A 27,332-nucleotide genomic window follows, 5' to 3' on the forward strand; every position below is an offset into this window, starting at 1 on the left:
TTCAGGTTAAAAATTTCAGATACTGAACCTTTGATGTAAAAAAAAAATAAAATAAAAAAATCTTATAACGATATCTTGAACCATCAGCTTACCATGGTGGAGGGGGTCAAAACTTATGACTAGTCTACTAGTCATTATATTCTATTAAAATGGTATTATTTCAGGATATCATTACAAGACTTATCCTCTAAATTTAGCTTGGTCGTTATTGTTTGTTGGCTAGGTAACATTACATGTAACCCTATACTGTGTCTCATTTAAGGAGCTCTCTCATGTTGTTTAATCAATTTACACACAAAACATTGTGACAGGTACTTTGAATTTATTGTTTTCATTTTCACGTAGTATTTTGTGAATGAACAGCATACATCGATGTATTCCAACCCTTGATGTTCAAAAGCAGAGGCAGAGTAAAGGGGGTGCCACTCTGAGGTTATTGAAAGCCTAATAAGACACCGTAAAAAAGGTCTTAAAGCTAGCTATCCGAAACGGCTGTGAGCACCATCTCTCCCTCCTTGTATGGTAGGCAAGAGAAAAAGTTTTGGTAAGCTTTCTTTCATATGACCACCGAAACCAAACATGCATTTGGATGCAGTTTTTCTTGATAAAGATGGGATTGTTTTCCTTCACAGAACTAGAGGTACGCGTTATAAGTTCACCTTGTCACTGTACTTTATACTCCCTTTTATATTGCACTTGTATAACTCCGAAAACACTCAATGACATGCTCCGGTACATTACTAACGTACATTACATCATTCTAAGTGTCCAAAAAAATGGAAGAGCCACTGAAGGAGCAGGGCTTCCACGAGAGGTCAATCAAATGACACACATTTATAAAAGAATTCTGCACATTGATATGTGATATTGTGCATTGCAATAGGAGTAGTCATAATACTAATATTAATACTAATAACGATAAGAGCATTCTATTAGTAGAAATGTAATGGCTATAGTTCATTCAAATTTAATTTGAAAAACCCACAAAGCATTGCAGTACAAAAAAACCCTACAATAAAACATGTTTGAAATTGACCAACATCCATTTTGAGTTCAATATTTAGATATGAAAAAAAAATCCACAGTAAGGGAAAAAATAAACCTGTTTATTATGGGGGTTCATGTAATAAATGTAATACATAATTTTATGTACTCTATAAACATGACAGTACGTACATTTCTGTATAAATTACGTCCATTAAAATTATATCTAATGTTGCGGTATCAGATTATTTAACAGCTATAATAAATACTCATCTTTGTGACGATTTAAACATTTGAAAAAGGGATAAAAAAAAAAAATGTACCCAGTGTTGAAGAGTCTAGCTCCAAAGACGGCTGGTCAACATCCATTGGTGAATCATCTCGCTGACCCACCTGGGCTCCTGACACTGACTGCATTTCAGACTGTAGTGCCCCAATCAGGGCCGACCATGAAGATGGGGAAACAAAGAAAAAAAATAGAACAACATTTTATCCACTTATTGTGAGTGATATATGTTGCCGTGCAAACATCTTCCCAATTAAATAAAAACGGCAAAGGGCCTTGAGCGGGTAAGGGTAGAGCACAAAGCAACTTCAGCCAGACACCACTGCTGCTGATGAAGATGATCAGGGTGTCAATTGGGTTTAGCGCATTCACATTTTTCACGATCATGCTGAAAAATTGCATATGGTGGATGACAGACATGAGTCATACAATAGGTCTTCAGACAGCAAGGTGCAACCAAGATGACTTTTTGACATTGTCCAAAATCAAATCAAATTAATATTAAATCTCATAGCACAGACGTGTATCTGAATTGATTAGCTTTAGAAATTTGAAGAATGCAAACACACAAACGGTAAGGGATAAATCAACTAAAAGCGCCCTCAGGAATTGTATCAAACCTTCGACACCAAATATACACTGTTCAAATGTGCCCCCAGAGAGTGAATGAGCAGATCTCTGCTGTCAACATGGCCCCATGCTAACCGTGGCAGCAGCGGGGGCAGCACCAGCGGGGGCATGAGATGCTGCGGCTGACGATCCGGCGGTGACGGCGGCGGAGGCGGCAGTGGGCGGTGGCGCCTGTGTGAGCCGGCGTGCCCGTTGACCCTCTCTCACCATCTGAATGATGGCGTCAGCCTCTGCCTCGAGTTGACGGACGGCAGCCTGAATGCTGCTGGCTGAGCCCAGGCTGGACGAGCCTGCCGATTGAACGAGAGGGTGGGTTTATTACTTCCTATCTTATCTGTACAATGCATTCTATGGTGTATAATTTCCTCACCTATTCGCCCAGTCTGTTTGGCTTTCTTGTTGGCACGGCGTGTGTCCTCACGCAACTGGATAATGACCTGCAACACTCGCAAGAAAAATTTCTGCGTCGAGGTCTTGGAGGTAAGTGAACTCATACAGGGGAGTTGTAGTTCTCGGCCTCCAAGCGTGCGCTTCTGTGCGGCCACAATCACAACACTCTCGGCTCCATCAAACCTATGCCCAGAGCAACAAAAAATTAAGATAAAAAGAACCACAGGTACAACAAACTAACTGTAGAGGGGAAACCATCACCGGGCGTGAGAGTTGTCACTGGCTTACCTGCTAGTCATTTTGCCCTTCAGTCTAGCAGAAATGGAGGAATCATCAGGCGGTGCATCAGGGGAATGAGAGTCTGCATGTGCTCGTCTCTGCTGTTCCAAGTTGTACTCTCGAAGCTCAGCCAATAGTGTACCTGAGAGGGAATGATGTGAAATGTTTAAGAAGGCTTAGCACAAAAAAAAGCATATGTATCAGCACTGACCAATCTGTTTGCAAAGGGTGTAACCAAGGTGCCGTGCTCCACTGAGCAGCAGTCTGAGCACAGTGTCTCTGGTGGAACCGTCTCCTCTTGATAACTGTAGTAAAATATTAGCAGCATCTTCCAGACCTTCCTCTGAGCACGAATGAGAAGTCAACACCTTAAAGAAAGTGCAGTGTAAAGTTAAATTAAAAAAACAAAAACAAAAACAAAAAAAACAAAAACAAAACTGAGGCTACATACTCAATATTGGTCTCTGTGACAACTTTTAAAATGTGATTAACAAAACTCTCACCCAGCATTCTCCCATACCTCCACTGAAAGCTGAAGCTGTTTCTCCGTGAGTCCAGCAGGAGCAATCTTTTCACTTTCTGTGCTAATAGAACAGCTCTTTGTTTTTGCTGTTTAGCAGGATGGAAAACATTATTTATAAATGCTACTCTGAAGAAATGAGACAATTTCAAATAATGTTACTGTTTTCTCTACCTGTGAAGACTGTTCCAGGGGCTGGTGGTAATGGTGTGGAAGTTGCGAACATGAACAGACTTGTCCCTGAGGTGGTGCTCTGAGCCCCAGTTCCACCAGAAGCTACGGTGCCCACTGCAGTAGGCTGGGTGCTGCACGTTGCTGTGCCCTGTGTAGTGGTAGGGGCTGTGGATGCTGAGCTGATTATGGGGGTTAGGTTGGCTGACTGTGGAGTAGCATGACCAGCAGGTACCTCTGTGGCCTTGTTGTCAGGCAGGGCAATGGATATGAGGGAGAGCAGGCGCAGCAGCTTTTCAGTGAGCAAGGAGCTTCGCCTGATTACAGGATGGGACAGCATGTTCATCAACTGACCAAGAGGGGAAGTTTCCAGGCTTAACTGGAGTCCCTCAGCCTCTGCATTGCCTCCTAATGGCATGGTCTTCATTGAGGCTTTTCCTTTGCGACTGACATTCATGTTGTCCAGCTTTACCAACAGGTCCCAAAAATCAGTGGAAATTCCCAGAGACTGTGGAGTTATGGATGAGGAACCAAAAGTGTTCTGTGCACTAGAAGCATTGGAAGTTGGAGTATTTTGAGCCTGTGAACTTGCCCTCGATCCTCCACCTATGGCACTCACGCCTGAGGCACCCGAACAAAGACGGGCCTCAAGGTCAGAGGACGACACAGACAAATCCTTGCAACGCTGCTGGGTGAAGTGACTGGGAAACACCTGTAGTGAATGTAAAAAACAAACAAAAAAAAAACAACAACACAAAAACCATTACATACTGTCAAGCATGCACCCTTTTAAAGTGCAAGAGCAGCAAAATATTAAAAACCACATTGTACAAAGTACCAAAATGCACAGAATAGCAGAGATTTAAACATTCATATTTCCAGCATTCATGAGCAGTTTAGTTTATCAACTGATGCATGGCCAAAGTGCTTGTACAGTTTCAGTTCAGTTCAGTAAAGTTTTGCGCTTAAGCCCCACTCAACAGTCTCTCCAGCGTGTTCCGAATCATTCCCTGGGGCCCCAGAGGCATGTCAACCAGGACAGCCTTACAACATCCAAAACCTTTACGAACTCCAGGGGGATCTCATCGACCCCAGGGGCCTTGCCACAGAGGAGTTTTTAGACCACTTCAGTGACTTTAGCTCTAGGAATATGAGAACGCCCCTCAGTTTTCAGATTTTGTTTCCTCAGAGGAAGACATGTCGGTGGAATTGAGGTGGTCTTCGAAGTATTGTCCCCAGTGGTTCACGACATACCAAACCTCACAGCCTAACCAAACCCCTCCCACACCTGACATTTTGTGGCGGAAACCCCAGAAGCAACACACTGTTTGGCCAGGCGCTATAAATAAGTATGCCTATTCCTGCTCCCTCAAGTTGAGGGCAGCATTGCCTCATCTTCATAGTACACAGTGTTAATGGTGCATTTCTTTCTCCTCCCGACATGCCAGATGGTGAACCAAAAATTTCCTCAAAGCCGTCTGGAAGACGTAGCCTCACCAAACCCCTCCCACACCTGACATTTTGTGGCGGAAACCCCAGAAGCAACACTTTGTTTGGCCAGGTGCTATAAATAAGTATACCTATTCCTGCTCTGGGCCTCTCACCGTGGGCAAATCCACAGTGGAAGTCAACCCCTTGCGAAAGGACTGGCACAAGAACCCAAGCTGTGTGTAGGGACAAGTTCGACTATGTCAAGTCAGAACTTTTTGCTTCTTGACACGGGTAAGGGCCTGCCAAGGGCTCCAACCCTGGCTCCTGCCCAGCTCACATTGCACCCAACCCTTATGGCCAGTTCCACAGGTGGTGAGGCCATGGGAAGCCAATGGGATAAAAGCTCCTACTCAAATTAAAAGAGCATACTCTATTTTAACGTACTAGAAAACTTGCCGAAATGCAGACTTTAAGTATACAAAGATTTTAAAACAGATTTAGTAGGATACATAACTCACCTTTGCTAGTTGGATGAGTGTGTCCAACACATGTCGACAGACTACAGGTGCAGCTTGTGGATGGATGTGTACCGTGGAACCACCACCTCCCGCACATGTGACCCCTGCTGCAGCTCCTGACACACCTCCTCCCAGGGCTCCAGATGCTGCAGTGCCAGCAGCTGAGTGCCGGTCAGCATGCTTCCGACCAGATGCCCGTTGGATCTGGAAAATGTTAGTCCGACAGCCCAAGGCTGCATCCATAGATACAGAGAGCCAAGAAAGCTGACTTGAACTACGAGACTCCACTCTGTTTAGAAGCTCTAGGGAAGAGGAGGAAGAACAGAGGGAGGCAACTGCAGAACCTTTTCCTCCACAGCCTCCCTGCGAACTCCTTTTGCCACGAGAATCTTCAAGGCGTGAGGTCTCCACACACACCTCACTCTCACTACTGCGTTGGAGGATGGACAACAGGCTGCGAATCACCCACCCACGTGTCTGAGAGTGGTAGCAGAGATTCCTAAGCACACGGTGTAGACGGCTGGTGTTGAGCTTTGGTTCATCCACAAATAGCAAAACCAGCAAACAGGACAAAGCCTCGTGATCCAGCAGCAAGCGACCGCGCAGACGCAACAAAGAATCCACACTGGAACTGGATGGTCTGAGGGAACGAGACACCCAGATCAGCATGAACAACACATTTATTCTTAGATAAAGTAGTAAAAAATAGCAAGTGTGTCTTACCTATGGTTTGAGCTACCACCCATCTGAAATGTACCTCCTCTCTGCACAGCCAGTCGGGTGTACTGGACACCACGATTGCTCCCTAAGCGACTGGTAAAGGCTGGTGAACGCAGGATGGCTGAGAGAGCTGATGTTGAACTATGACCAAAGAGCCTCTCGTGCATCAGTTGCCTTTGCCTTGCCTCTTGCTCTCGCCGCAAAGCTGCCGCTTCAGCTGCAATGTCAGGTGGCATGACTGCCAAGACACTGTCCTCCATGTCTTCCAACACACTACGCCGCAGCTCTGAAGGAAGCGTCTGGATGAAGGTAACGGGATCTAGAGGCGTATCTCCTTGTGTGGGTTGTTGGGAAACTTCCCTACGTTGTTGCTCAGCCCGTTGCTGAGCAAGAACCTAACATGATCAGTAGTAAACCTAGATCAACTAAAAGTTGTATGTACATATTGTGTCTAAATTTTGTCATATTATTTCTCACCTCCTCTTGTATGGCAGGTGGCAGTGCAGCTAGGAACTCAGGGCTGACCTCCGTAACCCCTGGTCCTGTTAGCACAGGCGCAGTGGAAGACGTCAGGCTAGTAGCGGCAGCTGAGCGAGATGGTGGTCTTATCCCCAACTGATTTTGAAGCACTTCTCTACGAATGTCCTCAGGAAGAGCTGCCAAGAAAGATGGATCGACGCCCTCTGGAAGACTGATTCCTACAAAGACAAAATCCCTACAGCTTTAACACTTTGATATTATGTCATGTCTTAAAAGGTCCATTGTTTGTAAGTGGAGTGTAAAAAAAAAATGTAAATGTAAAAATCACAACCACCTGTACCTGCTAGTGGGTCTTCTTCCTCATTGCTTGTGGATGGTAGAGGCTCTTCTTGTATAGCCTGGGAATGGCTATCAGCACTGTCACTCCTGATTATTGCTTCGCCAGCAGATGAAACTGAAGTGGGGCTAAATAAAGAACATTTTCTCAGAAACCATTTCTTTAACCCCAAACCAAACTTTTGATGGCAAATTTGTAAAAAAAAAAAAAAAAAAAAAAAAAAAAATCCCTCACCCAATCTCCGCATCTGCCTGCCGGTCTGCCAAACCCCTTTCCCCGCTACCAGTCAGATCCTGAGACACCAGGGCAGTCTGGGCAGGGTTGGAAATGGCTTCATCTTGCGTTGCAGATGCAGGGCTGCTGGTGTCCATTGGTGACCCCTCCAGACGTGACACACCCACTACTGTAGGTTCTGAGGTCTCGGCCATATCCGGGCTTGAGGCTGGGGAATATCATTATTTGGAAGGGTTAAGAGATTGTTACTTGAGTATTTCATTCTTGGTGGATCTGATTTTAAAGCTTTTCCGAAAAACTTTTACCGGTCAAAACTTAACGCTATGTTAAGTGACCCAATTCATATATATATATATTTTTTTGCTCCTCTGCATCCTGTATCTGTTATGATGTTAATGGCAGTGTGATCCTATTTTTTCAAATGCGGTTCAGGCCACGGGTATGTGGCACTGACATGCGACTTTAGTCTGAACGGCCGGGTTGCATTAAATCCGGCTAACAAATGTCACAATTCTACGCTAAAAGGTTGGAACATATTGGAAAAACCAAAACAACAATAGGAAACGAGGATAAGACTACTTACTGAAGGGAAAGCGAAGTGTATTTTGTCTGTCTCTCTCTCGCACTCTTGCTCACTCAGAGCAACAGGGAGAGACATTGCTGGCACTGCACAAAATGCCATGACAAAAACCTCGCTTTTCCCCTCCTAAATTAACTTAAATCGAACAAATTGATAACATTCTGGTTCTGGTACGACAGCCACTTCAACATCACCTGGCGATGCCTTAAACACTTTGATTGCTTTAAATTTTACACACAGGTCACAAATGTAAAGAACCTCACAAAAGAAAAAAATATCTGATTAAAAAAAAAAATTGAATTGAACATTAACACTGCAGAGTGAACTTAGACCTAACTGTATTAATTTAATTCATAAATGCATCCTTACTCATGGATAATCTGTATTAAGAGTTAATCTACCTTCCCTGCATTCATCCAATGCTCTTCCACCACCACCACCATCACCACCTTCTCCTCCATTGCCTCTCTCACCGATTGTGGGTGCTGGGGACATTTCCATCTGAGATGCTTCTGCTTCACTATTTGGCCTGTCAGTTGCAGACAAGGGTGGAAGGCGTGCCCCTGCCAGAGCCGACAATGAGCTGGCATGTGACTCAGCCAATAGCAGGCCAGTCATCGGTTGGTGGACCTGTTGATTTATCGCAGTTTCCAAAGAAACGAGGGCCTGTTCATGTGGAGCTGGGATAGTGGGTGTAACTTCTCCAGAAGGGGGAGCAGTGAGGAACCCTTCTGACACCCTGGGTGGGTCGAGACAAGATACTGCACTAGCTTGAGCATGCTCACCCTCTAAAAAAGACAAAATATATGGGAAAATGTAAAAATGTAAGTTTTAAGAGGAAACATTTTGCTAACTTTTGTCCATGTTATTTCTTGACGTTTTAAAACCAATAAAATTGTTGTAAACTGAAATGTATAGTCCCCTGAACTCCCGCAGTGAGGAAAAGATGAAATACACACAATAGAACTACAACGAGAGCACTTATGTGCCAAATAAATCTTCTAACATTACGGACAGTGAGGAGTTCTATACAAAAACTGAATGACAGTGGTTACTTCCTGTTGCACTGCCCTTGTCATTACAACTATACCTAGTACATTAAAAACACTAAAGTTAGTTTAGATAGTTAGAAGAAATTGAGTCCATAATCATACTTCATCTGCAATATATTGCCATTACGATTATCGGCCCATGCCTACTTGAGTAACTCAAAACATTAACCGATGATGAATAACATTTTCACAATGTCTTAGGAAAGAATACAATGCTTGTAGATGGCACAAATTACTTCATACAGAATTTCATTCAACAGATTAAATCTAGAACATACAACACACACATTAAAAATAAGCATGTTGTTACATAATTCTACTGAGGAAGGCAGTGAGTTGTATAGTTATCTCCTGAAGGGGGTACACAATACTGTTCCCCAACAACAACACAACTTACTACCTCACCACAGTACAACCAGCTTCAATATAATGAAAATCATGGATTCAGACTTCAGAAATCTGCAGGAACATGGCAAGGATGCTGAGGCATTGCTCAAGGAAAGACAGTAGACTGTATAGTTATCTCCCAGATCTGGTATGATCCTAAAACTATACAAACTACTACCTCATCCCAGAGCACGCAATGTTGACTCCTGATGGATGCCGTTTGATTTCTTGAGACACAAGTATTTAAATCAATACAATAGTGAAACTCTTTCAACAAGTCAGTACCTGCATGGTTTTCTGCACCATTAATTGTCCCCATTTCAGAACCCTACAGACAAGAAAGCAAAGAAAGACAAAATGTAAATGTGTGTAGTTGCAAGTTAAGTCACAGAGCGCAAGGGCGCACAATTGAAAAAACAGCATACGAGTGATTTGTAATGACCATTTGATTCACTTAATTCATTTTAATTTTCTTAAAATACTTGGGAGTCACTGTTGTCTCTGTGCTGTGCGCTTGCGCAATTGCGCACTGCTCTTTCCCACTCAGCAGAAAAAAACAAAACTATATTAGAATTTTGTATTTTTTATATTTGCCTCAGATCCCGCCCAAAAAAATCTAAAAGTTTAAATGTGTGCAAAATGTGATTAACGGAGTATGAAGAAGTCCAATAATGGCAGAAAATGGAAAAAGTATGGGAGCATTCTAGACTGAAATATACACCATGCAATGTAGTCATTATCGTCACGCGAATCATGAGCTCCACCCACTAAATTTTACCTAGTCTTTATGAGTAACCTCTTTTCTGTGATAAAACAACGTTGATGTACCAACATGCAGAGTGCTATGTTGCAGGTAATTATGAGTTTTGTTGAATTGTGGCTTGTGTATTATAATGGTGACAAGTGCAGCAAAAAAAAAATTAATAATAATCACAGGTTAAATAGCTGAAACACGTTGCTCACAAATTTGATGTTGCTTACCATGGTCTAAAGCCTGCTCAGGAAGTTTGTCTGAATGCTCAGACACAAGGGAAAAATGCTTTGAGTATTTTATATGCATGATAAAGTGTTCCCTCGCCAATTTACATTTCCTTTTTAGCAGATTTAGTGCTTTGTGTTTTTTTCCAACTGTTACTTACAGAAAATACCGGAGATTTATGTTACTGCTTTACAGAAGAGCCTATCCGATGTACTGCAACATGCCCACCTTCACGCTAACATGAAGTCAGAACCAGTCAATCAGCCTGTTAGTATTCAGTCTTGTTGAGCCACACAAAGGCATTCTTGCTTAAAACTAGACTACAGCTCACCATTCTACATCAATGGTTATGGCATTATATAAGGGCATTTTGGCCCAAAACAATTAACAGAGGTAAGTTCCGGCAACAACTTAATGCTGTTCACAATTGTTACAGGCAAGCATGGGGGTAGTGTGAGCAGCGTGAGTGCCCAACGGAGTATGAAGAGAAGCCGTACACATGTTGAAAAGGCATGTAAAATAAAATGGATTCAAATAGAACAACTGCTGCAATGTAAAAACTGTCTGCCCGTTGTCTTGTTTTTTAGGCTACGGGCTGCAGTGTGGGTCGACCAGCAACAGCTCTGGAGAGAATCCAGTGTCTCCCGAGTATGGCAACAGGAATGAACACTAGGTCATGTCTAGTCCTTTAAAAAGTTCAGTATGGTGGCGAGGGGGTGGGGCTCAGGCTGTGGAGACTCAGGGAGAGTTCTACCTCTCAAGTTAACAGCCGTTTGCTAAGCGCTAATGCACTTTATGTTTGTAAGGTAAAAGAAAATACAGTTTGTGCCCTGCCAAAAACACATGCCTGTTCAGCCCTATGTCCTACAGTTAGATCATTGCACTGGGCATGGGGATGAAAGGTAGGCATCCAGGCGAAACAAACAACAACAAAAAAACTATGCCTTCTAAGTGAAGTACCATGTACATAATGGGCACCCAGGTCCGAGTAAGCAATCTAATGGATACAACTGTGAAAACCTACCTGCAGGTTCTGTTCCCTGGTCTGCTCTGCTCCGGAGGCCCTCCGCTCATTTTGTTTAGACTCTTCCTCTTCAGCCAGCTGCTGCCGCCGCTTTTCCCTACGCTCTTCTAACTCCTCATCTCGGAGAGTTTCCAGATGTTGCAGGATTGGAACCTTCACAACTTAAAAAAAACAAAAACAACAAGTGTCATTTATTCATCTTGGTTGTTGCTATTGAGGGTGAAACAAGTAGCATACAAATAAAGTACAGTTAAGCTCATGACTTAAAGCTTTGAGGTGTGTAACCTTTGTTACTATAATAGAGCTACCAAAAGTACTGATGTTCTGCATACTAAGGCCAGGCATGGTCTCACAATAATTTGACATTCGAAGTCAAAAAGCAGATTGCTTATTTTATTCTATTTTATATATAGAAAAAGCCAAGTAATTTCTCATCATGCTTCATTGTAGTTCTCTAAATACCAAAGAAGCTTTGAAACAGTTGACAAGCATAATCAAAAACACACCAAAATGTATGTTAACATGATCTAAGGCATAGCCAGGCATACTAGGTGTAGCTTGGACGCTCATACAGAAGGTCAAATTTCACCGTCGATGGTAAAACAAAAAAATCATACAATTGTAAAGGGGTGAAAGAGTGTTAACATCTACCTGCGACACAGTCGTGCATACTTTCAGCATCCAGCACTTTACACTCATCTGTCCATCTAGTTAAGGCAGTAGGAATGCTTGAAAGGGTGCCTAAAAAATAGAAACCCAACATGTTAAGAACTACAGTGAATTCTAAAATAAACACCTTAAAAACAAAACACCAAGATATGCATGAGTAACCTCACCTGCTTGACCCCCCGTGCTGCTCTGCTCATGGAAAAAGTCATCAAATTCGTCATCGGAGCGAGCAATGATGTGGACGTCCTCATTTCCGACCAAAAGACGAGCTCGACCACGGGATTGCAGAGGCAGAGAGCTTGACAGTTGTAAAATATCTGCCGCAGCACTGGGACCCAGCAATCTATATATGGTTAAGTAGTGGAAATGTTTACAATCACAGTAACCAAACTACAATGCCAGTATTCTGGCTAAGATGCATTGCAAAAATACAAACATCAATAAGACAAATTATCTTTTACCTCTGCAGAATGAGTGGAGGGTTAGGCTGGCGATTTCCAGGATAGTGGACGTGGATGGTGTGCCCACTGTTGGCAGTGAGCTGCCTAAGAGTCCGTTGACTGCGGCCCATGCCTTGCGCCAGGCGGCTGCTTGTACCTGCAACACCGAGTGTGAGGGAACCATGATCAGCATGGCGCACCATTAGTGGGTGGGAGCTAGGGATGTTGCCAGGGGAGGGAGGGATGTCAGCTGAAAGAGAAACAGGAAAAAAAAAAACAGACATCAGGGAACCGCTCTGGAATATAATCCAAACATTAATGCCTATTTGTTTCCATATTGCAAACACTTGTGTGTCTACTTACCATTGTTGGAGAACATGTTGTCAAACTCAATGATGAGGTCATCGTCCCTGTCAAATCTCTCAAAGCGAATATGAGGGGCAGCATTGATGTCAGGGAAATCCTCATCCAACTCCATCTCGGAACCTTCATCATCATCATCCTCATCTCCTTCCTCATCATCCTTGAAAGCAAGTGGTAGTTATGAGTTCACAAGCAACACTACTTGATTCAACATTTTATACATATTTAGTTCCAAACCGGGTCCTCTTCCTCATCCTCCTCCTCTTCCTCCTCTTCATCCTGGCTATCATCATCATCATTGCTGCCACTTGAGTCTTCCTCTTGTGTGTGTTCCTCATCCTCTGGTTCCAGAATATTCATAGAGTCTAATTATAGGGGAGGTTTGTAAACAAAACAAATTCCACAGTTTACAAAATGTTAAACCATCTTCTCTCTATACTACCTTCTCGGTTTGCCTGAAGAGTGGATGCCTGGCTAATATTGGAGGGGGCCTCTTCCATCAGCACATCCTCTTGTGACTCATCCTCAGCACTGCGCCCGACTGAATAGAAAATGAAAATGTCAGGATTTCTTTCCTTTAAGATCATGTCCCATGCATAAATAAATGCAAAATTCAGATTGAGGCTTACCTATAATTGTACTATTTACAGTGGCGCCGTCTCTCTCAAGTAGCTCATCAATGAGATCCACCAACTCATTCTCCACCTTCATGCACACATGAATATTACTGTGTGTTATGTGCAGGTACTGAATGCTATTTACAGGAACCAAATGCTAATCACCTGCATAGCTTGGGTGCTCAGAACCTCTGGTTGACCAGCAATGACCACTGTATCACCCTCTGTTTCTCCATCCATTAAGTCACTGTCTGTTCCCTGCACCCTGTGGTTGCCCTCCACTGGCTCTGCTTCACCAGATTCTCCTGAAACAGAATCCAGGAATTGAAACATTACATATTTCTTAACACTAGATTTGGCAAGATTTTGTTCAACATTACTTGGAAGAAAGAGAGAGCCAGCATAAAAGCACCAGATCTAACCGTAACTAGATGATGTTTCTTTCCCAAAATCAACATCTTTACCTAGTTTACTCTTCAAGAGTGACACATACTTAAATGTGAGTGGCTGATCACAGAAAGGCAGTGTCTAATCACATTGTTTTCTACACTCTCCTCCAGGGATTTGATATACAGTGGCACCTTCAGATAAAGTTTACGAAAAACGCAATATACAAAACGACATCTATAACACAAATTTTTTTTTAAAAGAAATAGCGCACCACCGACTGCCTGTTACAAGCCAGTTTCTCCACAAAGTGGGTCAATCTGTGTTTCGGTTCCGCTGTGAAGAAATATTACTGTATTGTTCAGAGTAGAAGTCAACCTCGGTTATAATTCTTAGCCCCACTACCACCCTTTTTTTGTTTTTAAAACTTCAATTTGAATGAATATTACAAAAACGCGATTATAAGTCTACCCATGACTTCAGTGGTTACATAGATCATGGAGTGGTTACCTCGATGTTGGCTGTCCAATTAAAACACATGATGTGTGTGATTAAAATGATGACATTACGATTGGAGGCATTTCAACATCGTATAATGAATGAATTACATACTACTGTGGTTATGGGGGGAAGAGAGGGTGGGAGCGAGACAAGACTGCAAGGAAATGTACACGTGCACGTAGATGCAAATGATGAAACAAATTTTGCAACAAAAAAATGATTTGAAGTTTCAAAGCTTTATTTTTTGACACAGCTGAATATTAATGTCAAAAAGTCCTAAAAGTTAATATCACTGTCTGACAAGCCAAATAGCAGAGCACGTCCTCTCTTTCCTGCTCATCATTTGCGCAAAAATCCTCATTACTCTTCCACGAATCCAATTTGTTAGAAACGGTGGTCTTTGGAGATGATTTGCTTCCTTAGCTGTCTTTACCCAAGTGAGGACTGTTATGAGATCAGAGCATGACCCCCCCCACACCAACTTGACCACGCAGCCGCGTTATTGAAAACAAAGAGCTGGTAAAGTGGCGCTTGAAAGTGCATTTTGCGACATTCTGTGCAAACACTCTAAAATGAATGCATACTATATCAAATTAGAGGTGTATTTTAATTAATATATGTACATGACAAATTACTTATTTTGCATTGTAATTAATGTTATTCAAACACAATTATGTGGAAAAAAAAAATGTCCGTGGGAGGTATGCGGTTAAAAGTGGGGGTTGTAAATGAGGGGGAAAAAGTTGGCTTGTAATCAGAGAAATCTGTTATGCACTTGAGGTAGGATTCCCTCTAAAACAGTGGTTCTTAACCATAGGGGTTCGGTGAGTCGGTCTAAGGGGTTCGGTGGAGCCTCCGCCGCTGAGGTCCACCCCTCAGTCTACTCTGCAGCTAGTGGGCACAGTCATTGAAAGCGTCCTGCTCTGAGATTTCCTACCATGCACTGTGTTGGTTTTGTTATTCAAACAAGGTGATATTAATGCACAATTCATTTCGTGCACCAGTAAAAAAATATATATATTTTATTTTTTACTAAAGAAGGGTTCTGTAAATGAGCATATGAAACTAGTGGGGTTCGGTGCCTCCAACAAGGTTAAGAACCACTGCTCAAAAATGTCTGCTGGCATTGGATACTTCCTCCTTGCCTTGAGGATATCCCTGAAAAATGTTCATTCACCCCCCCCCCTCCCCCATTGAAAAGGTTCCACAATTTTGTAGGTTTTTTCCCCCCATTGGCTTAGATTCAAAGATATAAATAGTCACTATACTAAAGCCACTCCAGATCTTATTAACTTCATTATCATGAGGTACAACTTTTCAATGTAATTTGTGAAGTAAACCATGTCGGGTGCAAGGTTGACCATAGATACCTTGATCTTGAGTGTTGCTGTTGCTATCCCTTGCAGCTCCTGCTGTGTCATGCTCGGTCTTGTTCTTATTCGAACATCCTTTACTCCCAAACAAACTGCTAGGCTGATTAACAATGCGGGACAGAGTCTCCAGAGGCTTAAGAGCAGCATTCACTGTGTTGGCCATGTTGGGGCTAATTAAATAAAATATGAATCATACTTTAGAATACATGTGTTGAAGGGGATACACATTCAAGTACTGATAAAACAAAGATATGACAAGAACCAACATCCTTATTTAGATCTTAATAGAATGTATTTTACGCAGTGCTCATTTTACCTCTGAATAGTGTTGGGTCACTGGGTCTTGCAATACTAAAAACCTATGGGTCCTGATAGAAATGTACAGAGTCCCAAAAGTTGTACAGTAAAAAAGTACAAAATTGGGAGCACAAAATCTTTGTCTCATGATTTGATTCCGATTTTGGGGTCTCCAATTCAATTCAGAATCGATTTTCGATTCAAAATGATGCTGCAATTGCAATTCAATCAATATATTTGAACACACAACTTCAGTCTGCTTTGCAAAACAGAATAAAAAAAGGACAAAGCAACAGTTTTACGGTTGGAGAGAAATGGTTAGTCATGATTTTAGGCCGAGTTATATATATACAGTGGACCCCGGGTTACAGCGTCCCTGGCTTCGTTTTTTTTTTTATATTGCTATGTGGAATACTGGGTTTTTTCGTCCCCTCTTTAAGGTATTTTCCCCACTTTGCGACAAATGGACTTTCCCTTAACGCTTTTTTACCTTGGGTACTCAAAAGCGCTTTAGACTAACTAGTCATTTACCTGCTGATGACGCAGCATCAGGAGCAAATGGAGGTTCACTATCTTGCTCAAGGATATTTCGACATGGTCTGGTGATCGAATCCACAGCCTCTCAGCTGGGAGACGACCACTCTATCGCTAAGCCATATAGCCAAAAACAAGTCACGACCCTAGGGGGTTGGCTGTACTTGTGTTGTTTTGTCTCCATCTGCAGGCGTTTTTAGGTAATAGCAATTAGTTCCTGTTGCAGTCATATGACGGAGATGCTGGTATGCTATTGGTCGACCTTGTTTCAAAATGGCGGAATGGTAAAGCTTTGTTCTATTGCAAATGTTTACAAAACCGTATTCTAAGTGCATTTTACTGCTTAATTCAAACTTGAATGGGTTAGCCATGGGTCCCAAGATTGCTAGTATGCCAAGTAAGAAGATGATTTTTATGGAAACAAAGCTGGAGATAATCAAGAAATATGAAGCTAGGCTATACTTACTAGGGAATATGGGCATAACAAGTGTCACTCAAAGGTAAATAAATCCTTTCTATTTTTTTTTCATTTATTTATGATGTTTTCTGATTGTATGCACGTATTTTATATATACGTAGCACTTACTATACTATTTTGGTACCAATTTTTAATATGTATATACAATTTTGATGTTGTTACCTGGGGTTCTAAACGCATTAGTCATTTAACATAGGTTTGGATTGCCCGCCATACGGTGAAATCACCTGACGAGCCCAACCGCAGAACGGCTTAATCTCGTAACACGGGGGCCACTGTATTTGCTTTTTTTTTTTTTTTTTTAAATGATTCAAATTTAGTAGAGCTATTCAGTCTTCTCTGACAGATCAAATTCACAAGGCATTTTCATTTTACAGAAACTTTAGAAGAGAAAATGTTTAACATTGAAGATCAGTTAAAATCTATGAAACAGAAAAGGCATACTAAAATGAATTACAGTAATCCTAATCACATACCTTGACAAATCCAAGCTGTGTGGCACACGAGCCAAGTCGCTGACCAATCCTTTCTTGAGAAATAGCCTTATGATATTATTCATGCCATTGTGCTGCGTCTTGGCTGCTGCTGTGCTATAGAAACTGGATGTGGAGGGACATGATTCCATGATGGTGCTAATTATACACATCACTGCCTGAAGCCTGTGAGAGACAAATAGGCATTTAAAGTTTGCAACATCAATCTATGACTGTATTATTTGTAAGTACCCCCACTTACCTTGCATGTTTTTCAGCACCTTCTGCCATTCCTAAAGCTCGGCTAAGGGCAGCCTTCACCTCATTAACCAAAGCAGCTTGTGCATCAGTGCCAGTGCCAGCAGCTGCTAGACTAGCAAGGAAAAGACGGGCCAAGGCTGGTGTGTCTTTGTCCTCTGAATTTTGGGTGTGAGGCAGCAAGTGGTCGAGCACAAAAGCTAGCACACTGCAATCCTGTTTGGAAAGACACGTAACAAATAGAAACCCGGCACTGAAGGAGACAGGTCCATGATACTTTTATCAAATGAAGCAGATGTTACCTACCTCTTTAATTAGCTCTGACTGTCCTGCAGTGTAGCAGTAAGAGGCGATTAGTGTGGCAATGCCAACATAGGAGCGCACCAGTTCAGCCAGCAGTCTCAGGATGGTGGAGGTAGGCATTAGCGGTTTGCTCGCCTTTACCTTTGCGGCTTTAGCCTCCTCTGAGCTGCTACTCTTATCTCCCTCCTGCTCCTTCTTTTCCTCCCGCATCTCTTCAGGTGTGGAGGCTAAGAATGATCATATATTATCATATAGTATATAACAGTCTCGCATGAGGTAAATGACACTGTCAAAAAGTCTTAATGTTTGTTTCAAGACTCTTCGGTGACATAACTGAAATAAATCTGTTTTCACCTTCTCCTTGCGGTGTGCCAGACTGGGATGACTCTGCCACAGCGCCATCCGCAGCAAAAACTTGAGTCTATGAAAAGGTATCCATTATAATCTGTATTTCTTTTAACTGCACTAACTAAAATGGTACTTATGGTGACTAAAGCTTACATTGATATGGAATGCAGACTGGGAGTCAAAGTCACTGCCCTGTCGAGTGAGACGGTACTGTTGGTAAACATCATCACCAACATCCTGCAATATCTGGCAGAGGTCTTGGCCACCAGGAACAGCTGCCACACGCTCTTCTGGACGTTCAGCTGTAACCACAGAAACAAAATGTTTAACTACTATATAAGTTTGAATGAGTGGCACTGAATGTGCCACTAAAGCTGCAGTGATTGAATGTGTTTGTGATCATTCCATTGAGTAATCAGAAAGCGTGTGCAAACAGGTGAGTTACTGTATTTGGGAACTTGTATGCTTTAATATGCAGGGCCTGGCCTGCTGAGTGCAATGTGCATGTAGTTAGCCATTAGCAGAGGCTAGTCAGCCTGCGTCAAGCCTGTGCATTGCCTAACTGAGTACTAGTTCTTGTCACTGCAGATAGTGCATGACATACTTATGTTTTGTTAAATAAAGTAATTGGAAGTGTACTGTCGGATAGATATGAGAATCTTTGACCACTTGCAGACGATTGGGATGTTGGGAGGTATTTGACCTTAGTGTACTCATGCTCTGCTTTGAACAACACATTGCATTTCTTTAATATTTTTTTCCAGGCTCTGAAGCACCATTGTGTCAACTTAGTTCTATATGAAATGGCGCATGTCTAGTAAAGTCATATAGGAAAAATGGTCGCTGTGAAGCTTTGAGGCAGGCATTTTGTTTCGACTTTTTTGCAATTGAAATAAACTGAGCTATTTTTTACAGGTCTTGATTTATCCAAAATATCTTACACTCTTCTGGAGCATGGTACGCAGCCAGGGCATTTAGCATGTCATAGATGACCTCTTTGATAGTTTCAGGAATAGAAGGTAACGGGGACAATTTCAGCGGAGTCGTTTTAACCAGCTGCACAGAATTTGGCCCCTTAATACGAAGATTTTCAAACTCGTCATCGGAGGCTAGAGAAACAAACAAAACAAACAGAATGAATGCATATCAATAATATAAACTAGCAGCTTGTTGAAGTCATGATTCACCCACCTGTGCCAGCTCCACGCGGTGCAGGCAAGGCAATGCGGACACAATTGCTGGCAGTTTCAGCAAAGCACTCGGGGTTACGGCACGCAGCAGGGCCCAAGACACGCAAAATATAATTAATTTCCCTTGAGCCAAGGCTCCCCGACACCACTCCTGAGGTGGTGCTACCTGCCCCACTGGTCACTGCAGATCTTACCACCTACAACAACAGATGAACTTTTTAAACATATAACATATACTTACAGAGGTTAGTTTCACTCATTAGATACATGATCCCTGGACAGAACCAAACGAAATAAAACAAAAGGGGCCTCTAACCTTTTCCATAGTGTGTCGAAGAGTAGCTGGATCTTCTATGATGTGTCTGAAGAGCAGGGTAACAAGCGGCGTGAAGCCATTGAAACCAGAGGTCTGTGTCAGCCCAAGAATCATTCGAGTGCTCTTCAGCTCAGCAAACATCATGGCATAATGGTGGTTTCGCGTCAAACGCAAACAGAGGCGCAGAGTCGCGTGGAGGGTGTCTGGATCCACCGGGACACTTATCATGCTGACACAGGCGCGGATGAGAACGGTGGTCATGTCGTCACTCAGGCCGACAACATCTGAGCCTTGCACAGAGTCTGACTCCTGGGAAGCTGTTGAGCCAGAGTTCACCTCCTTGAGCTGGCTGGAAACACCCTTAGGGGCACTCATTTCTACTGCTGCCCCAGTGTCAAGATCAGTCTGAGATTCTTCTGCTTTGCGCCGGTCTCCCTCTTCTCTCTCAGTGTCTGCTATGCAGCCAGTCTTAGGTGGTTTGGGCAATCGTGGCACTCTCTGTACAGTCAACATTACTGGCCTCCGGTTACCAGTCTCTTCATTGACCTACACCAAATTTTTTTCATAATTGGATTAGAATGGACGCCATACTAAAGCTTGAAAGAGGTCCTTTATTTTCCATATACTATGTTTGTTTATACCTGCACCATGTTGTTAAACTGAACAGTGTATCGTCTGCGTCCAGCTGTGAAGCGAACACTGCTCTCTCCAGCCCTCCATGCAGAGTCAATAGTGCTGTTGTTAGAAGCGCTGTAACTGCACCAACGGCCTGAGCGGTCATCAAACCATCTCCAGTTATTTCCATTAGGCTGAAGATACTTGAGAAAAATTCCATGGATAACGTATTAGTAGGGGTGTACACAACATTGCATGCTTGACACATATACTGCAATTATAATTTCTTTAATAGTTGACTTCTACCTTGTTCATTTGTGATCGGCGCTTTGAAGAGACTGCCATTTTCTCATAAAAGTCAATAATCAACAAGACTGGTGTGATCCACCTACAGTAAACATAGTACGTAGTACATGTAGAAAAACTGTCAAAATTCTGCATTTGGGTGTTCAGAATTATACATGCAATGTGATGCAGGTTTTTCTATTTAAATGCCCTAGCTACTCACTTTGGTGTCTGTATGTCTTTCTGTTCTTTTGCTGCCTGCAGACAGGGCTGTACAACCTCTAGGAGCTTAATCAACAAATCCAGAATGCCACTCCTTTCTACCACTGTGGTACACATGAGCTTCAGTTCCTTTGGAGAAAAAGCAAAATGTATATTTGCCAGAGACATAGAATGTGCTTTCCTGCGGTAAAACAAATCTATTTACCTCAAACAACAATGTAAGCAGCAGAATTCGAGTGGCCAGCTTTGACGCCTGGGGTAGAGTGGCCATCTGTTTAGTCCATTCAGACACAGTCTTGGTGTCACTTGTAGTGAGAGGCACAGCTGCCTTGATCAACACATCTGCCGCATCCCACACCTTGAATAAATAAAATAAAAACAAGCTACCACTTGTGTTTGACCCTTTAAACGCTTTATCTGATAAGAACGGCTTTTATTCCAGTGTATACATTATTCACATAACTTCGTGGAAAAGTGCCAATTGACTCAGTTCCTGTTTTACAACTCACAATCAACAATTTGAATAGTATATACAGTAATACTGGAATGTTGATTAAAGTACTTAGTAACACAACACTGTAACAACTAACTGAAATTATCAGTGTGAGAAATCATTATTATTTAACTTACTGACCTGATCAACAACCTGGCCAAGGATGAGGTCTCTATACTCTGGACCACTCCTCTTGATTGCAGTCATCAACAGGTCACAGAGTCTGTAAACTGTGTCAGGAAGCTCATCCAGAAGGTGGAAGCATCCAGGAAGCATAGAGTCTGTGAAGGCATGCAATTCTTGTGGGTCCAGGGGTTCTGCCTCCATGAAGCGCTCCAAGCAGCGTGCCTCTTCCTCCTCTGCTCTCTCCCTGGCTCTCCTGTCCTCCTCCTCACGCCGACGTGCTGCTTCCTAAGAGATTGTTTCATCCGAAGCTTGCCTTTAAGTTATTCATTCATGACATTCCCACTAATAGCCAATGATCTGGTTTGGAATACAATTTGAACGAGAAAGACACACCTCAGGGGAGTCGGAACGCTGCTCCATGCTGACCTCTTGGCCAAGTGACATAGCAATTGCTCTCATCATTTGGTCCTCTTCAGACATGGAAAGATCCTAGGCCAACAACAATTACGATTGTCAATGGCCTTAGTTTGAGTGGTGATTACTTTAAAAGTGTGTTATTTCTGCCTGAGGATTACCCTTACTGCTCCCCCAAGGTGAGGAGGAGGGTGTGTAAGAAGGTATTCAGTGGCTTGTTCCATTGTACTAGTGTTCAATAGTGCCTCCATGGCATGCTCTCTTGAGAAACCCATATCTATCAGCTGAAATATAAAAAAAAAAAACATTCATTTTGTAACATGAAAACATTATTTTCCACAAACTGAAAAAAGGTAGAAAAACTCATCTAAGACCAAACTCACAGGTGCAAACATCAGCTTTAGCAAACCCAGAGGCACTTTTGATCTTGTTGGAAGTTTGTTCAATGACATCTGGCGTGGGTTTGGCTTCGCAACTAGCATACTGACTCAAAGTGCCGCAAAAATCAAATTTGACCTACCTGCGTAAGCTGCGCCTGGTTAACCTGGGGTTCACGCCGAGGCGCGGAATTAGTTGACTCCTCAGCTGAACCCGCAGCTGGTATTCCAGCAGTTGGTCCTGTGGCTGCTGGTGTTTCTCCACTGGTAGTAGATACACCTGGGGCTCCACTTTGTCCCAGGGAAGAAGAAGGAGCCCCCTCATCTTCTGGACGTACTGTTCCCTCTCTCTCCTTGGCTAGGCGCTCCTGAATAACTGGTTCACCCCGCAGGATGTGGCAAAGAATGGCAAGCATAGATTCAGCCATCCTGCCTCCATAAACTTTGAGTGGCTTCCTGTTCCATAGGCTACGGATGCAGCTGAAAGCAGCCTAAAAAAAAAAAAAAAAAAAAAAAAAAAAAAAAAAAAAAGTATTTAATGTTGATGAACATCATAGCTGTAACCAGTCACACTGGATACACAATCAAACAAACCCATCAATAAATAAGCATGAAATAATCAGCTCAGTGTTTAGAGGGACAATAGGTCATTGCTTAAATCTTAGAACTTGCTAACAAAAGTTATGAGGAAAAACTGGACTGATTGGCTGAAATTACACACATTTCTGCGGTGTCTAATTGAAGAATTATGCTCAATCATAACCACACAATCCCACTATTTTGCCATTTGGAAGGTAAAAAAGAAAAAAAAAACATGTTAAAAATCAAAAGGACCTTAAACATGTAATGGTGGCAACCGCGTCTGATTAAATCAGCTACATCCTTCAGATCACCACCGATCTTTCAATTTTGCCCCTGCAAAGTGCAAAATATTTCTTAATTTCCTTAACGAGCAGTTTTGCTAACTGATTACTTCCTTTGAAAAGTGATTTTCTAACAGGAAAGTATTTTTTTGGTCAATTAATGCCAGGCATCAAAAACAAGGATTTTATTTACCAATAAAAATGACAATGTAACAGGGAAGGAGTTAAATGTCTGCTTGTTGCTAAAATACTTTGGGATTTGAGTATAGAGCAGATAAATATTTTGATAAATCGTATTTTTGGTAAAGGTAAAAGCAATAAGCATTCATGAATACAAAACACAAATTGTTGAGCAGCAAAAAAACAAAAACAAAAACAAAAAAAAACACTTAAGAAAACATTTGCTTGAATTTCCATTTGTTTCCCACAACAACTTTAATCTGAGATCAAGACTTAAGCTTGAGGCAAACCTACCTTTTGCGTTACTATGAGGAACCGAAGTGCACTGAACTGAGGCATGGTTGGTGTGACACCTGGCATCTTTGCTGGCAATGAATGTGGAGAGTCCAGCACAGTGCTTGGATTTACCATCTTTTCCACCAGCATCAGCCAAGCATCCAGGAACTCTCCTGTCCCATCTGGTAACTCAGTATGCTCCAAACCCTCAGACACAGGAACCTTTCCACCCATTGACAGGGCCCAGTTGAATGTCCTAAAAAAAAACAAATACAACCATTGAAATTCATGTTATACATATTCATACCATTTGTTAAATATGACAACTGTTAGCTCAAATAACTTACTCAAATAAGGCATCGTGTCCACCAGAGCAGAAAAACTTTTGCAGCATGAGATGGTACGGATACTTCCTCTCATCAAACAACATAGGAGATGTGAAGCCAACAGAGCAGATGAAGAAAGTCAACCTGTGAAATGCAGAATGAGAGAAACTGTGAAACGCCCCCAGTGATCACTTCTTAAAGTAGGGTCCCCAAACTATGGTATTTGGCCCGCAGCCCAGATGCGGCACACATTAATGTAGGCACACAGACAGCAACAGAGAAATGCACAGCTTTTGGAAATCTGACTTTTACCTAGATTTCTTTTGTAATAAATTGAAATTTCAAGAGTATAGTTATAAGAGGCTTCCTTTAATTCGATGTCCGGGGCATATCCGTTCATAAAAATCTTCTTGCTCAGAAAAAGAAAGAGTGCCAACAACTACCCATAACAATGTTCTTCTCTCAGAGAAAGACACCTGTGCCTTCAGTAGAAACAGACACTGAGAAGGAGCGGCACAGCTGGGGGACTGTGAAATTCGTGAGTGACAATGTTTCCAACCTTGTATTACTGTATTAAAAGTATTGTTTTAAATACATTTTGGGCTTTAAATATATTGTATACCGCATTGTTAAAAAAAAAAAAAAAAAAAAAAAGGCAAGTGACGTCACAGATGTTTTATTTACGGTTGAAAAGCACTGTCACCAGTGCCTTGGCACATGAGTGCCATCTGAAAGAGTATTCCCAACAGCTGGGGACATATAAACAGTCAAAAACATGTTTGAAATGAAAACAAATGTTACAAAATACTCTTGCCACATGAAAGTATTACCAACTGCTGAGGACATATAAAGTCAAAAACATGCTTGAAATTAAAACAGTACTAAGTTTTTTGTTGTTTTTTGTTTAAAAAGAATGTTTGTGTGCTCAGAGATGTCAATGATGTGTGGCTTCTGAAAAATAAATAGAATTTGTCTATTTTAATTTCCTTCTGTTTTTTCAGTCATTGTTATGACTGAAAGTTGTTGTTCCCTGGTCTTTTTCAAGGAAAACCCTAAATTGTTATTTGGTTATTTATTTAATAAATAGTGTTTTATTTTATTACTAGAATCATGTTGAGATCACAGAAAGTTCAGACGAGTTATGAATATTCGGCTATGTGTGGTTTTCTGGAAAACAAAGTGCTTACATTTAGACACCTCTGTGATTGTCAAACTTTTTGTTATGATGCTGGCCCCCATCAGAATGGAAAAGTTATTTGGCCCTCACAGGAAAAGGTTTGGGGACCTAGTCTGGAAGTATGTAATTCACGCAACAAAGTCTTACCTGAAGCGAGGGGTGGGTGTGTATGGTGGGGGCTGCCAGCTTAAACCCTTGGTTAGAAGCTTTGTAAGCGCAGACGCAGTGGCTCGGGCAGCAGGCGTGGGTGTCGTGCCTGTGCTTGTGGCATGGTGGGAACGGCGTTGGCGCACCGGAGAACCGACACACAACTTCACCAGCAGACCAAAAAGCTCAGCAAGTGCCCTTCCCAGCCGAGATGATGCTGAAGACACAAAAGACATTACTCAGAGATGGAGACCTTACTTGAGTGAAGTAAAAACTGTTGAGAATATTTACTATGAAACTTGGTATGTGCTATGTAAATGAACTCACCAGAGAGGAGAGGTTTTATTTGTTTGATGCGCGTAGCCATTGCTGGGGTAAGCTTGGACTTGGCCTTTGGGTCTGTTGAAGTGGGTTCGTCCGTCTCCATGGGAGCTAAGCTCTCTCCATCTAAACCCATGCCTTCCAATAGTCCACCACTAGAAGGCTCTGCCACCTCAGACTCTATTGATAAAAGTGGATGGAAAAATGTGTTTCGAAGACTCACACAAGAACTTCATTTTGGCTGTCTTAAATTAAGGCTACCTGTTTTCCTGGAGCCAGAAGTTGTGATAGCTGGGGCACTATTAGAGGGTTTCTCCTCTTTGGGTAGGAGTTTCTGCATGTCAGCTTGTCCAAACTCACAGCCTGGAGGCAGACTGTCAAAAGACAGCGTTAGGAAGGTCATAGTGGGTGGTAGTGGTAAAATAAAGCAGATAACTGTTGTTATACCTGTTAGGTGTACAAAGGGAGAGCAGAACAGTACTCTCCCATACCAATGAACAGTAGAGCTGACTCAGCTTGTTGAGAACACTCAAACCCAGTTGGGATCCCCACTGATTGACTGAGATTGCCCTGATCTCACTCTGTTGAAAAAAACAACACATTTAAGAGATAAACGACAGCATGTCATCAGCTCAAAGTAAAATCATACCACAATTCCCCAAATATAGGACATACCTGAATATAGGACGCACCCTTAAATTTAAGGGCAAAATCTGGTATTTTCTTAAATACCATGTACAAGATGCACCAACAGTTTGGGAACAATTTATAAATTAAGCAAAATAGAATAAATCTTATCCTTGTAATTTTAATGTATTTATATTTGTGAGTTAAATAGTTCTTGCGGGTATGGTGTCTGCTGACAGCTCTGTGTGGCTTGCAAGTGAGTGGGCATAGTGCTATTGAAATAAATGCAAACCCTACTTCCTTGTTGTCCTGTTTGGTCGGCCACAGGGTTCACTCTCAGTCACCGTGTTACCGCTGCTAGCTTCTTAGCCCAAACCTTGTGGCAGCCTCACAGTCTCTAACCTGCTCTGCTATAAGAATCACGCCCTTCTTGAAAGCAAACTACTTTTTCTCTGTGTGATCAAGGATGTCAGACGCTGGTTCAGTTTGCTCGCTTATTAGAAATAATGTGCTAACATCGGCTAGCACAAGCTGTTTGTTAGCTGCAACTAACTCACTGGCCACAAACAGCCAACTGATTGCCTCTAGCCCAGTGGTTCTTAACCTTGTTGGAGGTACCGAACCCCACCAGTTTCATATGCTCATTCACCGAACCCTTCTTTAGTAAAAAAAAAAAAAAAAAAAAAAAAAACATGATTTTTTTTTTTTTTTTTTTTTACTGGTGCACGAAAATGAATTGTGCGGACCGGTAGGGACGGGAGTCTCACTCAGACACAGATACAGCCCTCTCCAAGCGGCCTGATAGGGAGGTCTCACTCTGCTGCATAAACCAGCGACCTCAAAGCGGACCCGTAGGAAATCTCAGAGCAGGACGCTTTCATTGACTGTTCCCACTAACTGCAGACTAGACTGAGGGGTGGACCTCTGCAGCGGAGGCTCAACCAAATCCCTGAGACCGACTCAACGAACCCTTAGGAATCGATCGAACCCAGGTTAAGAACCACTGCTCTAGCCTAACCCTTCCATTCCTGTAATTACGAATATATGCTATATAGAAATGCAGAGCTGTATGTCATAACCTGTCTTAACCTGATGCAATGTTCTCCTCAAATGTTGTTGAAAAATAAATTCTTATTTTAAGTTACAATTTATAGGAAGAATGCATACTTTTGGCCTTCAATTTCAGGCGGGGAAATAATTGTGTCCTGTATGTTGAGGAATTACGGTCATTCACAGCAATCGTTTGGAATTGAAAAAGCTGAATAAGCTAACTTTAAGTGCAGTGGCATTGTACTCAACTACTTGACAAACATCATGAGTAGGATGTACTTAAA

At 42.2% G+C, this 27,332-nt stretch overlaps 1 protein-coding gene across 2 annotated transcripts in view; it reads right to left on the reverse strand.

The window, feature by feature from the left end:
- The window catches only part of huwe1 (HECT, UBA and WWE domain containing E3 ubiquitin protein ligase 1), a 45,257-nt gene that overhangs the window by 4,632 nt on the left and 13,293 nt on the right, over positions 1-27,332 (reverse strand). The window contains exons 25-70 of one of the 2 annotated variants that reach the window (XM_088441382.1): positions 25,819-25,952; positions 25,633-25,745; positions 25,378-25,551; positions 25,051-25,267; positions 23,748-23,870; positions 23,419-23,656; positions 22,225-22,572; positions 21,866-21,988; positions 21,684-21,779; positions 21,306-21,575; positions 20,877-21,029; positions 20,673-20,800; positions 20,471-20,552; positions 20,191-20,367; positions 19,550-20,095; positions 19,235-19,430; positions 18,985-19,152; positions 18,197-18,345; positions 18,050-18,116; positions 17,699-17,922; positions 17,397-17,608; positions 17,138-17,320; positions 15,350-15,522; positions 13,257-13,396; positions 13,104-13,179; positions 12,917-13,015; positions 12,712-12,839; positions 12,475-12,634; positions 12,133-12,361; positions 11,839-12,014; positions 11,654-11,743; positions 11,003-11,163; positions 9,285-9,327; positions 8,034-8,348; positions 6,981-7,188; positions 6,750-6,874; positions 6,407-6,627; positions 5,933-6,324; positions 5,210-5,849; positions 3,264-3,972; positions 3,090-3,178; positions 2,781-2,937; positions 2,579-2,711; positions 2,271-2,473; positions 1,976-2,190; positions 1,308-1,407 (exon numbers count right to left, since the gene is read on the reverse strand). In XM_088441382.1, the coding sequence (XP_088297508.1) occupies positions 1,308-1,407; positions 1,976-2,190; positions 2,271-2,473; positions 2,579-2,711; positions 2,781-2,937; positions 3,090-3,178; positions 3,264-3,972; positions 5,210-5,849; positions 5,933-6,324; positions 6,407-6,627; positions 6,750-6,874; positions 6,981-7,188; positions 8,034-8,348; positions 9,285-9,327; positions 11,003-11,163; positions 11,654-11,743; positions 11,839-12,014; positions 12,133-12,361; positions 12,475-12,634; positions 12,712-12,839; positions 12,917-13,015; positions 13,104-13,179; positions 13,257-13,396; positions 15,350-15,522; positions 17,138-17,320; positions 17,397-17,608; positions 17,699-17,922; positions 18,050-18,116; positions 18,197-18,345; positions 18,985-19,152; positions 19,235-19,430; positions 19,550-20,095; positions 20,191-20,367; positions 20,471-20,552; positions 20,673-20,800; positions 20,877-21,029; positions 21,306-21,575; positions 21,684-21,779; positions 21,866-21,988; positions 22,225-22,572; positions 23,419-23,656; positions 23,748-23,870; positions 25,051-25,267; positions 25,378-25,551; positions 25,633-25,745; positions 25,819-25,952 (9,103 nt within the window). Of the gene's footprint in view, positions 1-1,307; positions 1,408-1,975; positions 2,191-2,270; positions 2,474-2,578; positions 2,712-2,780; positions 2,938-3,089; positions 3,179-3,263; positions 3,973-5,209; positions 5,850-5,932; positions 6,325-6,406; positions 6,628-6,749; positions 6,875-6,980; positions 7,189-7,961; positions 8,349-9,284; positions 9,328-11,002; positions 11,164-11,653; positions 11,744-11,838; positions 12,015-12,132; positions 12,362-12,474; positions 12,635-12,711; positions 12,840-12,916; positions 13,016-13,103; positions 13,180-13,256; positions 13,397-15,349; positions 15,523-17,137; positions 17,321-17,396; positions 17,609-17,698; positions 17,923-18,049; positions 18,117-18,196; positions 18,346-18,984; positions 19,153-19,234; positions 19,431-19,549; positions 20,096-20,190; positions 20,368-20,470; positions 20,553-20,672; positions 20,801-20,876; positions 21,030-21,305; positions 21,576-21,683; positions 21,780-21,865; positions 21,989-22,224; positions 22,573-23,418; positions 23,657-23,747; positions 23,871-25,050; positions 25,268-25,377; positions 25,552-25,632; positions 25,746-25,818; positions 25,953-27,332 lie in introns of both variants that reach the window. The other variant, XM_088441375.1, reaches the window with a different exon arrangement.

The sequence above is a fragment of the Hippichthys cyanospilos genome, chromosome 2 (assembly GCF_059441005.1).
Source record: "Hippichthys cyanospilos isolate Australia breed blue-spotted pipefish chromosome 2, RoL_Hcya_1.0, whole genome shotgun sequence".
Lineage (NCBI taxonomy): Eukaryota > Metazoa > Chordata > Actinopteri > Syngnathiformes > Syngnathidae > Hippichthys > Hippichthys cyanospilos.